Genomic DNA, 14299 nt, shown 5'->3' with positions numbered 1-14299 from the left:
AAATTAAATAACATAAAAGGTATTATTAAGCAAATGCAAAAGTACAAATATTAGTCAGTGACCTAAGATATTCTTAAAATTAACGATAAAAAAATGATGAAATATGTTAGTGTTGTCGAAAAGACGGGAGGTATGAGGCCCATGACAATGCAAATATGGCATCTAGTGCTAAAGTGAAAGCGTGCCTTTATATTATTATCATTAATTCTTCTATGTTTTCTATTAATTTCTTTATCTTTTTCACATGAAATCAACGGTGGAGACAAGCGGGGCCCGGGAAAGGCGATGGTCATTCAAAAATCTTTAAAAGTATAGTTGAACTTGAAAAATAAATTAGTAGACCATGGTCCCACCACTACGTTGTATTAAGGTTGATTTAAAAGAATTCAAGGAAGAAAACAGTGGGAGGTGTCTCGCGTAAGGAGGAGGCTAATGACACAGTAAGTTTGATTTTTTGCTGCAGTCTTGTAGTTTATGTGATAATGCCTGCTTGAATAAAATAGGGATTGCTTGCTTATGATTGGACCGTCTTACTTTGACATGATCTTGCAACGATTTGTCGGAGAGGGAACCTAAAAGTAATTAACGCACATGGGATGATGGGAATTGGGAAGGGAACTAAATTAAATTACACCATTTGTTTATAACTAAAAAAATAATATTTTAAGTGGGAAGGATCTCCTATGTAACGTTCTCTTTTTGTTTGTATTTGCTCAAAAAAAAAAAAAAAATAATATTTCCAACCATTTCTACTTAGCTTTACGTTCAATATTAAGAGCAAGCTATTGCGCTTAGTTAATTGAAAAATTACAAATACAGTGATGGGTGTCTTCTCTGTAAGATCTATTAGTCGCTGTTTCTGGCAAGTTGTTTTAGATCTAAGATCTAGTTTATAGGATCTAGATCTAATCTCTTCAACCTTAAATCTGATCGTCTTTTTTGGCCAAAGCATGTTTTCTGAAGAGCTGTATACGATGTCGTGCTCCCCACTACTTGTTGGGTTTTTGTTTTTTGTTTTTTATTTTGTTTATCCTGGCCTTCGGGTTGAGAATGGATTTGTTGTTCTGGCCTTCGAGTTGAGGATGAAGTAAATTGGTGTGGAGGCATAACTCTCATGGCCAAATTTTTAGTTTCTAGTTGTTTTTTATTTTTGTTTTGTATTTGGGCTACCTATATCCTAGATTTAGTCTGCTTGAAACAAATTTGTTCCTTAAATATAATTGTACATGGGTTAGCAGAAGCTTGAAGTCATTTTTATGACTTTGTAACATTCATAGCTTCTGGCTATGATTTTTTAGAGTTGTATACTCTATGATATAAGAGTTTTATGCTTATAAAATTTCATCAATGGAAGTTCCATATTTTTCAAAAAAAAAAAAAAAAAAGTTGCTGTAAAATTACTCTGCATACTTATTTATCAGGTTAAGAATTTCTTACAATTTTATATATATATATATATATATATATATATATATATGAATTCGAGTCATACCTTACATCAAACGACTTAAAAAATACTTATGTTAAAAATGAGGCATGTTACCATACAAATTGAGTATATTTCATCATGTTTTTATGCTTTATGTTATAAAAAAAGTTTTAAGCCAAAAACTATCATTTGATTTTGTGAAGAAAAAAAGAAGAAGCGTCTCTTTAAAAATAAGCAGAAAGCTTTTTGAAGGAAAAACTTTTTTGGTTGTCTCGGTAACATGTCACCTTGGCTTTTTAATTTATATAACATTTTTTAAACCATTTGATTAAAACAACGACTTGATTTCACAAAATTTTCCAGTCATTTTACATGAAAAACCACTTAATACAAGGTACATAATTTACTATAAGTAGCCTGTTTACATGTCTCTTAATAATATCTACTTGCTTTTAGGATTCCGATCTTCCAACAGTAGTGGTGGACCAGTGGTTGCAGGGTAACATCGGATTAAGATATATACTAAAACGATAAGCTCGTAATTTCAACCATATATTATAAAAACATCTATAGAAACTTCAAGAACATAATTATTATAATTATACAGACATGTTTAGTACACGTGCATGTACCAAACAACGAGAAAAAAAAAAAAAAAACAACGATTTTTGTAAAGTTCCTAAACTATCCTCGCCCGCCGGCTTGTCTACAACACGGTGTACAAGAATAATCCTAAGCCGGCACCCAACAAGAGGAGGCATAGACAATCCTGCCCTTCCACCCCTGAAGCAACCACTGGTTGTCTTCATCCACCACAAAATCCTTGTGGTAAGTTTCCTTCAACTTAGACCTGAATAGGTTAACGAGCTCTCGGTCCAAGGGAAGTTGCCGGAAACCGGCCCTCATTGTCCGGACCTGCCACTGCTTGTACGTCTCCGGCCTCTCAACCCTCTCTAACCCTTCACATGCTATAACATTCATAGCTTCCCTCCCGTAGAACTCTCTCTCGAACATCAATCTCTCTGGGTTTTCACGGGATATGGTGACATCAAATGTGTCATACAATGCAGAGAAATGGAAAAGTGCCTCTTTGAACCGCGTGACAAAGAAGGGAGCATTGTAGGATCCATTAACAATAGAATGGACAAATATGTCGGGATTGATACTCCTGATCAACCTTAAAACCGCATTCCGTGGACTGGTCTCTTCAACGGTCTCATCAAGTAGATTCTTAAAGCAAATCAAAGAGTTCACAGCAAGCATCTCATTTCTATCAATCTTTAACTCCTCAATTCTGATGGTTTCCCAATTGTTTGACACTATGGCATGGTACTCAAAAGGAACATTATACCGCTCGCAATACATTGCCAAGCGGCGCCCCGTCTCGTCAATTTCCTCAGTCGGCCGGAATCCGGGTTGGGGACGCTCTATCCCTGTAATACGTAGCTTGGGAGGTCCTCCTGCTCTTTCTGCGAGTTTCTGGATCAGAATTGGCCACTGGAAACCATATCCAATACCGAAGTCTATAATATGAAGACTTGTTGCCTTCTCTGCTACTTTACAGATCATTTTGACAGCAAACATTAGCATGATCCTCTTGAAAAGGCAGGCTGAAAGATGAACTTTGTAAGCTTTCAATATTTCAGAAGCGGAGACCCTCTTGGAAGCTAAGCATGCATAAAACATTTGAGTTCCTGTGCCAGTGCCAGCCAAGCGTGCTTCAAGCCCATTAGCAAAGAAATGAGCCAATCTCTGAGACCCATCACCAAAAGGAGAAGAATGCTGCCTAATCTGCTTCAGTAATTCATTAGAAATTCTACTGTCGCCAACTGCGACAGCTTGTGCACATTGAATCAAAAGGGTCGGCAAATCAACCGCATCCTTATCCTTCTTCTTGCCCTGTTTCTTAGCCAGACCCTTCTTCGGCAAATCAAGATTTGGCGGAGACTGAGAGGCCTTGTTTGCTTTATTCTGCAAGGATTTATAGTTAACACACAGCGCAGAAAGCGCATCATCCAACATCTCAGACAGTTCATTCTCATCCACATAAACCGCAGACTGCTTACTATTCCTCCCTTCTTCCAAATCTATATCTTCCCTCCCATGATTCTTCCTTCCCCTCGACCCCTGCCCCTGTAAATTCTCCCTCTCGCCCTTCTCCTCCTTGCTTTCTCTGCTACTCTCCAAATCAATACCCAACTGATTACCCCTAGGAAGAAATTTACTAGCTTCTTCTAACCCCCTTCTAAATTGCAACACAGATTCACTATCATTAAAAATGTTTTGAGCCAAAATCTGAGGATCATAGCTTGTGCTAGTGCTAGTGCTAGAACTACTGCTTGTACCATAATCACCGCCACCACTACTTCCAGAAAGAACATCATCAGGGCTATCAACGTTGTGATTGATATGATAAGGTGGTGGGTGGTATTGATTAGGGGAAGGAGGGTATTTCTGACGGAGAGCATCATAGAACGATTGCTCGGTGACTTGGAGACCCAAAGGGTCATAAAACAGGCAGGGTTTTTCCTCTATGTTCTCTTCCATGAGTATATGGCTTATGTACTTGAGAACCGTCTCCGAGAACTCGCTGTCGTCCGAGGACGAGTCTCCTCCGAGACTCGTACCCGTAGACGGCGGGCTCAAGCTCTGATTAGCAGCTGCAACGTTCGCAGCGACTGGCACATCGAAATCAGCGGTGCCCAGATCAGGTGGCAGAAATGGGTTGTCGAGGAAGTCAAGGTCTGGGGAGGATACATTGAATTTGTACTCAGGGACTAGATTTGAATTGGGTGAGATGGTTTGGTCCTTGAACAAGAAACCATTTGTGAAATCCGGCAACCCATCAAAGGTTGGATCCATAACCGCTTACAGATTCAAACTAAGAAGCTTCACGCTAAATCCAAGACCAAACAAACATTAAACTACCTATATCAGATCAAAGACTATAAAGGATTTAAAAATAGAAAATAAAAAAAATAGTGCTCAAGAACCTTAGGTATCCATCAGTTGGTCGGCAAAGTGTTGCAGAGAACGGTCGGACGAGGAAGAGAAAGGTGGAGGTTGAGAGTCGAGACGGAAGAGATTAGCGTTCCTTATGGGGCATTTTCTTGTATATATAATAGCGAGCAAAAGAAGCAGAGGATGGAGCTGCTAGGCTCACGAGCTTTCGAAGAACGCGCGGTGAGGTGAGGGGGTGATAAGTCAAACCGAGGGCAAAGGTTTACGTTATGGGCCATGTCCAGGTGTCCCTGTTTCCAACCAGTCAACGGACTCAACAAAATATTTCTTCAATAACCAATGTTACTCTTAAAATTAACAAAAACAAAATGATGAAAATTGTTCGTGTTGTCAGAATAGTGAGTTGTGAGGGGTGACGCCCATGCGGCCATGGGCCATGATGAATCGAAATCTCGGCTCTAGGGATAAGGTGAAAAGTATGTTTTATATTATTGTAATGAATTATGAAGTGCTAAAGGACAAAACAAACAAATTTTAAAAAAGATTTAAACTCACATGGTAAAAGTTTTTAAATTAAAATAAAAAGTGATTATCTCTTTTGTATGCTACTCACAATCTGTCATTTTAGTTTAAAAATTTTTTAAAATTTATTTGTTTGATTTTTTAACGCTTCTCATATTTATATGTCTTTCTTGTATGTGTTGCCCGTATGGCCAAGGATTTTATCCGTAAAAGTATAATGCTCGCACAAAGGATGAGGCTTGTGTTTAGCAAACTCTTTTGCCCTCTTTATGATATAAAGTTTTAAATTTTTTGTATTAAAAAGTGAAAAAAAAATAATAATAATAATAAAATAAAATAATGTGATATAAAAAGTGAAAATATTTTAATATTAATGTTTTTGAAAATAGAAATTGTGAACAGTAATAAAGGTTGGAAAGGGCTTTCCAAACACCGCCCTGATTGGGAGTAATGCTAAAATGCTATACATCATTTTTTATTTTCAAAGTTGGTGCCGGTATGATCTCTTAATAAAACACTCATTTTTAAGTACCAAATGTTACATATAAATTTTTTTAAAAAAAAAATTTTTAAAAAAAATCCCATCAACTTTGAGAGATAAAACATGGATAAGAAAAAAAATAATGTACAGAATTACTCTGAATTGGGATTTACTCGAGCGAAAGAATGCGTCCTTCTTTTCATTGTTTTAGTACATAATAAAATGAAAAAAAGGATTCATTCAGTTATTTTAATTAATAGAAAAATGCTACACATTTTTACTCTTACACTCCTGAGTCATGTTACTTACCATCGTCTTACCTCTAAAGTTCATGTCGCTTTTAAAGTCACATTAGATTAAAATTTAATAATGATTTATCACAAATCTAATGATGATTTAAAAAAATGATAAATGTAAAATCAATCTATGTGATTGACCTAAATTACAAATTGCTCAATATGGTATAAAAACAATTTAGAGGTCGTCCGGTAGGCCAAAATAACAATTTAGTTCCTGGAGTCAAATTTCGTCAAAACACTTAATGGATTTCGTTAACGTGCCACGAGCACCAATAAAATGAAGACATGTGTCACTCTTTTATATAATGGACTGGATAAATGATTGGTCATTAGCTTATACATCATATTTACGGAATAGGATCCTCTCCAGTCCATTATGGACTGGAGAATATCCAGTTCATGGGTGGAATTTCTTCTTAAAAATCTTAGAACCACAAATAAGACACATGTCCTACTACAAAAAAATAATAATAATAATAATAATAAAAATATTTTCGGATTAAAAAAAAATAAAAATAAATTAATAAAAATTTGAAATGTGACAGCCAAATTCCATCTTTACACATATATAGAGTTGCCCATCATTATTTTTGGAAGCCATGGCTTCGAGAGCTAACTCAATGTGGTCGGGCTAGGTGGTCGGACCACCCCATGGCCCCCCCCCTAAACCCAAACCTAAAAAAAAAAAAAAAAAAAAAAAAAATCGCTTGTTTCTTTCCTTGGGGTGGCCTGACCTCAGGGCCATGGGGTGGTTTCGCACTCACCCCAAGCCAGTTTCATTCGGGTGGCTAAGCCACCCCAGGCTCCCCTAGCTCTTAACCAATGTACCACCCCTTAATTTTTTATAATTTTTTAAATTTTTTATAATTTTTTAAAATATATATATATATATATATATTAATGGGACAGATGTCCTATTTATGGCGGCCCCAACTGGGTGACTAGCCACACCTTAATTTTTTATAATTTTTTTAAAAAAATATATAATATTTTATTTTATTTTTATTAATGGAACAGATGTCTTATTTATGACCTCATGACCTTTTTAAGATTATGACCATTAACTGAATATTCTTCAGTCTGAAATAGACCGGAAAGAATCTGTTCTCATATTTACACGCTCCAAATTAATTAACCTCAAGAACTGTGTGAGGAAGATTTTCTCTCAGAACGTCCTTAAAATTTCATTGACCAATTTTTATTTTTTATTTTTTTTTATTTTTGGGACAATAGGCAAAACTGTTGTAGGAAAAGCTGTAAAAAAAGGCTTTAGGTAAAAGAGAATTTATTAAATAGAAAGGCATAGTTATATTTATTGTATAGAAATTTAAATAGAGTAAATTTTTGAACTTTTTATATTATATATATATACTTATTTCTAAATTAACAAAATGTATATTATGTTTAATATTTGCCGGCCATCATCAAGCTTGTAGTACACGTGCATGTACAAAACATTGATGGGTCCTCTATATTTGAACGGAAACAACTTAAGATGTAATTTGATTGTATCTAACGGTGTATAAGATGTTATTGTTACGTCAATTAAAATTTTTAAATGATACAACAATATATTTAGTATGTAAAAACATATACACTATTAAACTTTTACAAACTTAACCTTAATAATGAAATAGCGAGGACCCTATTCTCAAAACAGAGAGATTGAAGATTGAACGAGAATAATCTTTGCACCATAACCAAAGTAAATCGTATACATGACTTTGTTTCATAAAATTTTGTTCTGCTCTTTCTCTTTTTTCTTTTTTTTTTTTTTTTCTTTTCAAAACCAAAACATTAACAAATTTAAAACGCAAAACACCTACTACCATCTACAACAACAAAAAAAAACATTCTTAACAAGGATTAGCAAACTAAGCCGGAACCCAACAGGTGGAAGCATAGACAATGCGACCCTTCCACCCCTGAAGAAACCAATGGTTATCTTCTTCAACCTCAAAATCCTTGTGGTACCATTCCTTCAACTTAGACCTCAATTTGTTCATCAGCTCTTGGTCCAATGGAAGTTGCCGGAAACCAGCTCTCATTGTCCGGACTTGCCACTGCTTGTATGTCTCCGGCCGCTCAACCCTCTCTAACCCCTCACATGCTATAACATTCATAACCTCCCTCCCATAGAACTCTCTCTCAAAAAACAATCTCTCTTGGTTTTCACGGGGTAGAGTAGCATCAAATATGTCAAACAATGCAGAGTAGTGGAAGAGTGCTTCTCGAAACCGCAACTCGAAGAAGGGGACATTGTAGGATCCATTAACAATAGAATGGACAAAGATGTCGGGATTCATCCTCCTGATTAACCTCAAAACAGCATCCCGTGGACTTTTCTCTTCAACCAACCCATCAAGTAGGTTCCTAAACCGGCACAAACAGTTAATAGCAAGCGTCTCATTTCGGTCAATCTTGAGGTCCTCAATTTTGATGGCCTCCCAGGTGTTTGAAGTAATGGCATGGTACTCAAAAGGAACATTAAACTGCTCGGAGTACTTTGCCAAGCGGCGGCCGGTCTCATCGATTATCTCCGTTGGACGGAATCCAGGTTGGGGGAGCTGTATACCGGTGATACGTAGCTTGGGAGGTCCACCAGCTCTTTTTGAGAGTTTCTCGATCAGAATTGGCCAATGGAAACCATATTGGATACCGAAGTCTATAATGTGAAGACTTGTGGATTTCTCTGCTACTTTATAAATCATTTTGTCTATGAAGAATACCGTCATCCTCACGAATGGGCAGGTTGAAATAAGAGCTTTGTAAGCATTCAATATTTGAGACGCTGACAACCTCTTGGGAACGAAAGAACTAAAGAACATTTGAGTTCTTGTGCCAGTGCCAGCCAAGCGTGCTTCAAGGGCATTAACAAAGTAATGGGCCAATCTCTGAGACCCATCACCGGAAGGGGAAGAGTGCTGCCTAATCTGCTTCATTAACACATTTGCATTTCTAATGTCACCTCCGGCGAAGGCTTGTGCACATTGGATCAGAAGGGTGGCCAAATCAACACTCCTATCCTCCTTCTTTTTCTTCTTCTTCTTCTTCCCCTGTTTCTTATCACGACTCTTCCCACCATTTGGCTGCGAGGCTTCATTCTGGAGGGTTTCATTGTTAACGCAAATCAGAGGAAGCGCATCAGTAGAAAGCAACACCTTATCGAACATCTCCGATAAGTCACTCTCCTCCGTAGAAACCGCCGACTGCTTATTGCTCCTCCCTTCCAAATCTGTATCTTCCCTCTCGTGATTCTTCCTTCCCTTCTCCACAGGAAGGAACTGGCTAGCTTCCTCTAATCCTCTCCGAAATTGCAACAGAAATTCATTGCTAGTAAAAAAGTTCGGATTCAAAAGCTCCATCCCATCACCGAGCGGCCGCTGATTTGCAGCACCAAAATTACTACCTGGAAAAACATCTTCAGGGCTCTCCGCGATGTGATTGACAGAGAGCGGTGGTCGGTCTTGGTCGAGGGAACGAGGGGATTTCTGACCGAGAACATCATAGAACGATTTCTCGGTGACTTGGAGACTTAAAGGGTCGAAAAACATGCAGGGCTTGTCGTCTATGTTGTCTTCCATGAGTATCTGGCTTATGTACTTGAGAACCGTTTCCGAGAACTCACTGTCGTCCGAGGACGAGTCTCCCCCTGAATTAGCACCCATAGAGGGCGGGCTCAAGCTATCAGCAGCGGACGCAGCCGCTGTGATCGACGGAGCGAAACTAGTTGGGCACAAATCAGGTTGAAGAAATGGATTTTCGACATAGAATCCTGCGAGATCTGGGTATTGGTTGAAATTGGGTGAGATGGTATGGATACCCTTTATGAAATCAGCAGCAAAGCTTGGATCCATAACCATCTATACAGGGAAACCAAGAAGCCTCACTTTTTCTTTTATGTAACGAGCAGCCAGCGGTAGCAAACGCGTTACACAAGATATTTCTCCGTTTGACTCACGCTTAAAGATGATTCAAACGGAGAGGCGTAGCGTGATTTGCTTGTACAAGTGTCACCGATTACAAGAAGTATAAGATGATTCAATGCAACAGTCAAATTTTTATACAAAATAACTCATTTTAAAACTCATTTTATTTAGTTTAACTAATGAATTTTTAAACGCCTTATACATCCGATTAGCTATATTTTTATTTATATCATTTAAATATTATTTTATTAAAATTTGTGAAAGAATATTCTCATAATGATTCCTTAAAAAGTGGAAAAAGTTTTAAAAAAAAAAGAGAAAACAGGTGAGAGAAACAATAAAAAATAAAATGACTCTCTTGAAAAGTACTGCTAGATGTAACTTTTTTTTTAGCTTTTTCAATCAAATATCTATTTTGCCTTTTTTTGGCTAATCCAATATAGGATTTTTTAACAAATCTAATTAGTCATTTTAGATAAAAGTAACATTTGACTCTTCCAATGTAAATGCTCTAAGTTGTCCGCGGGAGTGAGTTGACTTTATTCCTATTACCCTTCTTGACATAATGTTACCCACGTTGATTAAGCCATCTTGGTGGCTTCAAAGAATTTGAAGTATTCTTGTAAAACTGCTTGGGAAGACATTAGAATGAAGAATCCTAAAGTTGACTGGTGGAGTTTGATTTGTTATGGCCTAACTATCCCTAAACAAGCTTTTGGATGTGGCTCCTAGATCTGAAGATCATATTTGGTAGTGTTGGGTTTCTAGCTTTTTGCTTGTTGAGGTTGTATTCTTTGTTTTTGTTAAGAAATAATTCATTTATCAAAAAAACAAAAAGAGTTTTTTCCATAACCAAAGATATTCTTAAATTAACCAACCAAAAAAAAAAAAAAAAATTAAATGAGTTAAAAATTGTTGGTGTTTACAAAAAATGGTTCATGGGAAAGTGGCTTACCAAAAGATATTCTTAAAATTAACATTCATCAGATCGACATGCAACAAAGAAGACAAGGTTTGGTTCGAAGAGGGGCAATATAGAACCATCTACGTCAAGCACAATTGGAGATTCACGTTAAATAGGGAGCTTAATTTAGGTAAATTCATGCATAAACTAGTCAATACAAAAGTTCCACTGCCAGTAAGTGTGGTGAATGGTGCAAACCCGATTCCCACCAACCAATAAGCTGTCCTAATGGTGAAAGAAACAACAGCTACATGAAACTCTGACGCCACATATAATTATACATAAAAATTATTCCATACATACAACAACACTACCTAGATCAGCATCTACTACAACTTTTCTATTACATGCTCTGTTTATGCCGAGTGCAAAACAGAAAAGCCCAAAATTAACTGCCCATATCAGATGAGGGAGGAACCCAAGGTATAATAGTTATTGTCAGGACAACTTAAACATGCTCCGGATGCTGCCCTTAAAATATGGAAACAGTCCGGCGCCGCGGCGCCGCTCATGTGTCAAGTCCTATGCAGGCACCCAACAGGAGGAAGCGTAGATAATCCGACCCTTCCAACCTTGAAGCATCCAATGCCCATCTTCATTGACCACAAAATCGTTATGGTACCCATCTTTCACTTTACCCTTCAGTTTCTTCATGAGCTCACGGTCCAGTGGAAGCTGCCTAAAGCCAGCCCTCATGTTGCGAATCTGCCACTGCTTGTATGATTCAGGCCTCTCAACCCTCTTGGATCCTTCACAAGCTATGACATTCATGACCTCCCGCCCATAAAACTCTTTTTCAAACATCAACCTCATGGGATCTTCACGACCAATATTAGTATCAAGTACATCAAACATTGCAGAAAAGTGGAAGAGGGCCTCACGGAACCGGGTGACAAAGAAGGGAGCATTGTAGGATCCATTAAGAATAGAATGGACAAAAATATCAGGATTTATCTTCCTAATTAAGTTCAGAACAGCGTTCCTTGGACTGTTCACCACAACAGTCTCATCAAGCAGGTTCTTAAAGCGGAACAAACAATTCACAGCAAGCACCTCGTCTCTATTAATTCTAAGGTCCTCAATTTGGATAGTTTCCCATTTCTGTGCTATTGCATTATACTCAAATGGAACACCAAAGCGCTCACAATAGTTTGCTAAGCGACACCCTGTCTCCTGGACTCTTTCTGCTGGCCGGAAACCAGCTTGGGGAAGCTCTATACCTGTAATGCGTAGCTTGGGAGGCCCACCAGCTCTTTTTGAGAGACAATGGATGAGGGCAGGCCATTGGAAGCCATAAAGGATACCAAAGTCTATAACATGAAGTGTAGCTGCATTCTCAGCTGCTTTCAAAATCATATGATTTGAAAAGATAATTACAAGCTTCTGGAATGGACAGGCTGAAGTACAAACTTGGTGAGCTTTCAACATTTCGGCAGCTGAAGTTCGTTTGGAAGATAGAGCAGTGTAAATCTGGGTTCCAGTGCCAGACAAGCGTGCTTCAAGGCCGTTCGCAAAGCAATGGGCCAACCTCTGAGAGCCATCCCCAAATGGGGAAGAGTGCTGCCTAATCTGGTTTAGTAGTTCAACAGCAGTCCTCCTATCATCAGAAGAGATAGCTTGTGCACACATAACCATTAGAGTCCTCAAATCCACAACGCCGTTCTTGTTGCTCTGCTTCTTGACACGAGTCTTTGCAGCACTAGATATATTGGATTGTCCATTCTGCTGCAGGTTCTTGTTTTCTCCACTCAGAGAGCCTTCATCAAGGGTACCCACAGAAGGCTCCTTTTTTTTCCCAGTGCAGAGCAACACCCTATCAAACATCTCCGATAGCTCACTCTCGTCCACATAAACTGCCGACTGCTTGTTACTTCTCCCATCTTCTAAATCTGTATCCTCCCTCTCATGATTCTTCCTTCCTCTTGACCCATTTGGGGAGTGCTCCCTCTCGTCCATCTCTGTCTTAACTACCACATCTGGAGCCTTCTTAGTAGGAGAAAACGTGTTGTTCTCCAGATCAATAATCAGCCGATTCTCTTTAGGAAGGAATTTATTAGCTTCCTCTACCCCTCTATTGAACTGCAAAACTGATTCAATTTCTCCAAAAAAGTTTGGAACCAGAAGCTCACTGACAGAAGAGCCCAGGAGCCCACTACCATCACTAGTGAGGATGTTTGAAGAGTTGAATGATGAAGGTGGGCTGGACTTTGAAGTGGACTGAAAAACGAAGTTAGTGGGAAGAGGATTTTTCAATACAGAGGGTTTATAGTCTCCAAATTCAGCATGATTCCACGGAGAATCGGCCAAGTTACCATTACTAAAACCAGAACTGCTACTGCTACTATGATCACTGAAACTGCTCAAAAAATAATCTTCAGGACTCTCAACATTTTGATCAATGTAAAGTGGGTGTTGATCAGGGGAAGGAGGATCCTTCCCACCAAGGAGTTCATAAAATGATTTCTCCGCGGCTTGAAGAGCCAACGGGTCATGGAACATACAAGGCTTAGACTCCATGTTCTCTTCCATAAGCACCTGGTTTATGTACTTGAGGAGACTTTCAGAAAAGTCACCGTCATCCGAAGGAGAATCTCCCTCGAAGCTTGATTGAGCATAATTGCCGGTGCCAGGATCAGGCGGAAAAACAAGATGGTTCACGAAGCTAAGATCCAGAGTAGGATTATTAAGATCATCCCCATTTGCAACATTTGGGTGCAGATCTGACTCGGGAAAAAGGATCTCTCTATCATCAAATCTGAGCCCGTTAATGGAACCGGAAAATTGGGAATTTTGTTGATCCATGAACATGTACTTCAACACAACCAACCCTCAAAAATCCTAACCTTAAGTGTTACTCTACCTAGAGCCGTTCACAGACCAAGATTTTCAAAGAAAAGCAACTACCTTTTACACCAAAATACAGCCTAAAGATGATCAAACAGGTCCAGGTAAGATCAAAAGCAAGTTTTCTTTGTTAGATTATAGAGGCGAAACCTAAGCACGATCTCTACTATAGTCTTAAGACAAAAGCGAATCTAAACAGAAATGGGTACAAAGAAAGAGTAAAAGAACATAGGAATATGCATTAGATTGTGGAGATTCTGAGTTCCATAGAAATGAAATTGAGGAAGTAAAGAAACAAACGACGAAGTGAATTCCAAGATAAAGATTGTTCGTACCTGACTGAGAGAAAGATAAAAAGCCTGATAGAGGGGTCTGAGACCAATGCGAGAATACGAGCTGGTTTCTCTTTTATTGTCGAAGACCGAGGACAGCGAGTGTCTTTTTTATGTTCAGTCAAGAACTTTCTCGCTCATAAAAAAACCAAAAAATAAGAAACTTTCCCGGAAAGTTACCGAGATTCACGCTGTATATTGTTAGTGGTAAGGGTAATCAGGATTATCTTTCTTTAAGATACTTTCAAGGAATTTATTATTACATTAAATAAATTATTCAAATTTAATCATCTCAATGTATAAGTTATTGAGTATAAAATAAATAAGAAGAATGGGTCGGTGATAATTCTTATTTTAATAAAGTAAATTTTATTAAAAATAATAATCTAGCTCGCACCAAAAGCCTTAGAAAGACTTTATCAAACAAAGCCCACCCTTGTTTTTGGTGATAGCCAAGTACAACACTTTTTTTCTAAGCAAAAACTGTGGGTCGGTTAGGTATTTTCCACTATTTTGAAAATACAGGCAATTATGTATA

The 14299-nt window shown here is 38.1% G+C and overlaps 2 protein-coding genes across 2 annotated transcripts; both read right to left on the bottom strand.

Moving 5' to 3' along the window:
* Window positions 1-1962: 1962 nt before the first annotated feature.
* On the bottom strand, window positions 1963-4611 carry LOC132164243 (scarecrow-like protein 34). The gene is made up of 2 exons (XM_059574709.1): window positions 4423-4611; window positions 1963-4325 (listed from the first exon to the last, which is right to left on the bottom strand). The coding sequence occupies exon 2, from the start codon at window positions 4289-4291 to the stop codon at window positions 2162-2164; it is 2130 nt and encodes a 709-aa protein (XP_059430692.1). The 5' UTR covers window positions 4292-4325; window positions 4423-4611; the 3' UTR covers window positions 1963-2161.
* A 2927-nt stretch (window positions 4612-7538) lies between these two features.
* LOC132163068 (scarecrow-like protein 14) lies at window positions 7539-13843 on the bottom strand. Its single transcript, XM_059573268.1, has 2 exons — window positions 11114-13843; window positions 7539-9555 (listed from the first exon to the last, which is right to left on the bottom strand). The coding sequence occupies exons 1-2, from the start codon at window positions 13391-13393 to the stop codon at window positions 7567-7569; spliced, it is 4269 nt and encodes a 1422-aa protein (XP_059429251.1). The 5' UTR covers window positions 13394-13843; the 3' UTR covers window positions 7539-7566.
* Window positions 13844-14299: the final 456 nt, after the last annotated feature.

This window comes from Corylus avellana, chromosome ca10 (genome assembly GCF_901000735.1).
Source record: "Corylus avellana chromosome ca10, CavTom2PMs-1.0".
Taxonomy (NCBI): Eukaryota; Viridiplantae; Streptophyta; class Magnoliopsida; order Fagales; family Betulaceae; genus Corylus; species Corylus avellana.
The sequence above is the reverse complement of the archived record's forward strand: the minus strand, read 5'-3'. Positions and strand labels throughout refer to the sequence as shown.

Bases quoted from the DNA above. Each gene is read 5' to 3' on its own strand.
- LOC132164243 (XM_059574709.1), bottom strand. From the start codon at position 4,291: ATGGATCCAACCTTTGATGGGTTGCCGGATTTCACAAATGGTTTCTTG.
- LOC132163068 (XM_059573268.1), bottom strand. From the start codon at position 13,393: ATGTTCATGGATCAACAAAATTCCCAATTTTCCGGTTCCATTAACGGG. The intron at 9,556-11,113 runs GCATAGGACTTG...TTCCCTGTATAG, and splicing joins CTTCCTCCTGTTGGGTGCCT to ATGGTTATGGATCCAAGCTT.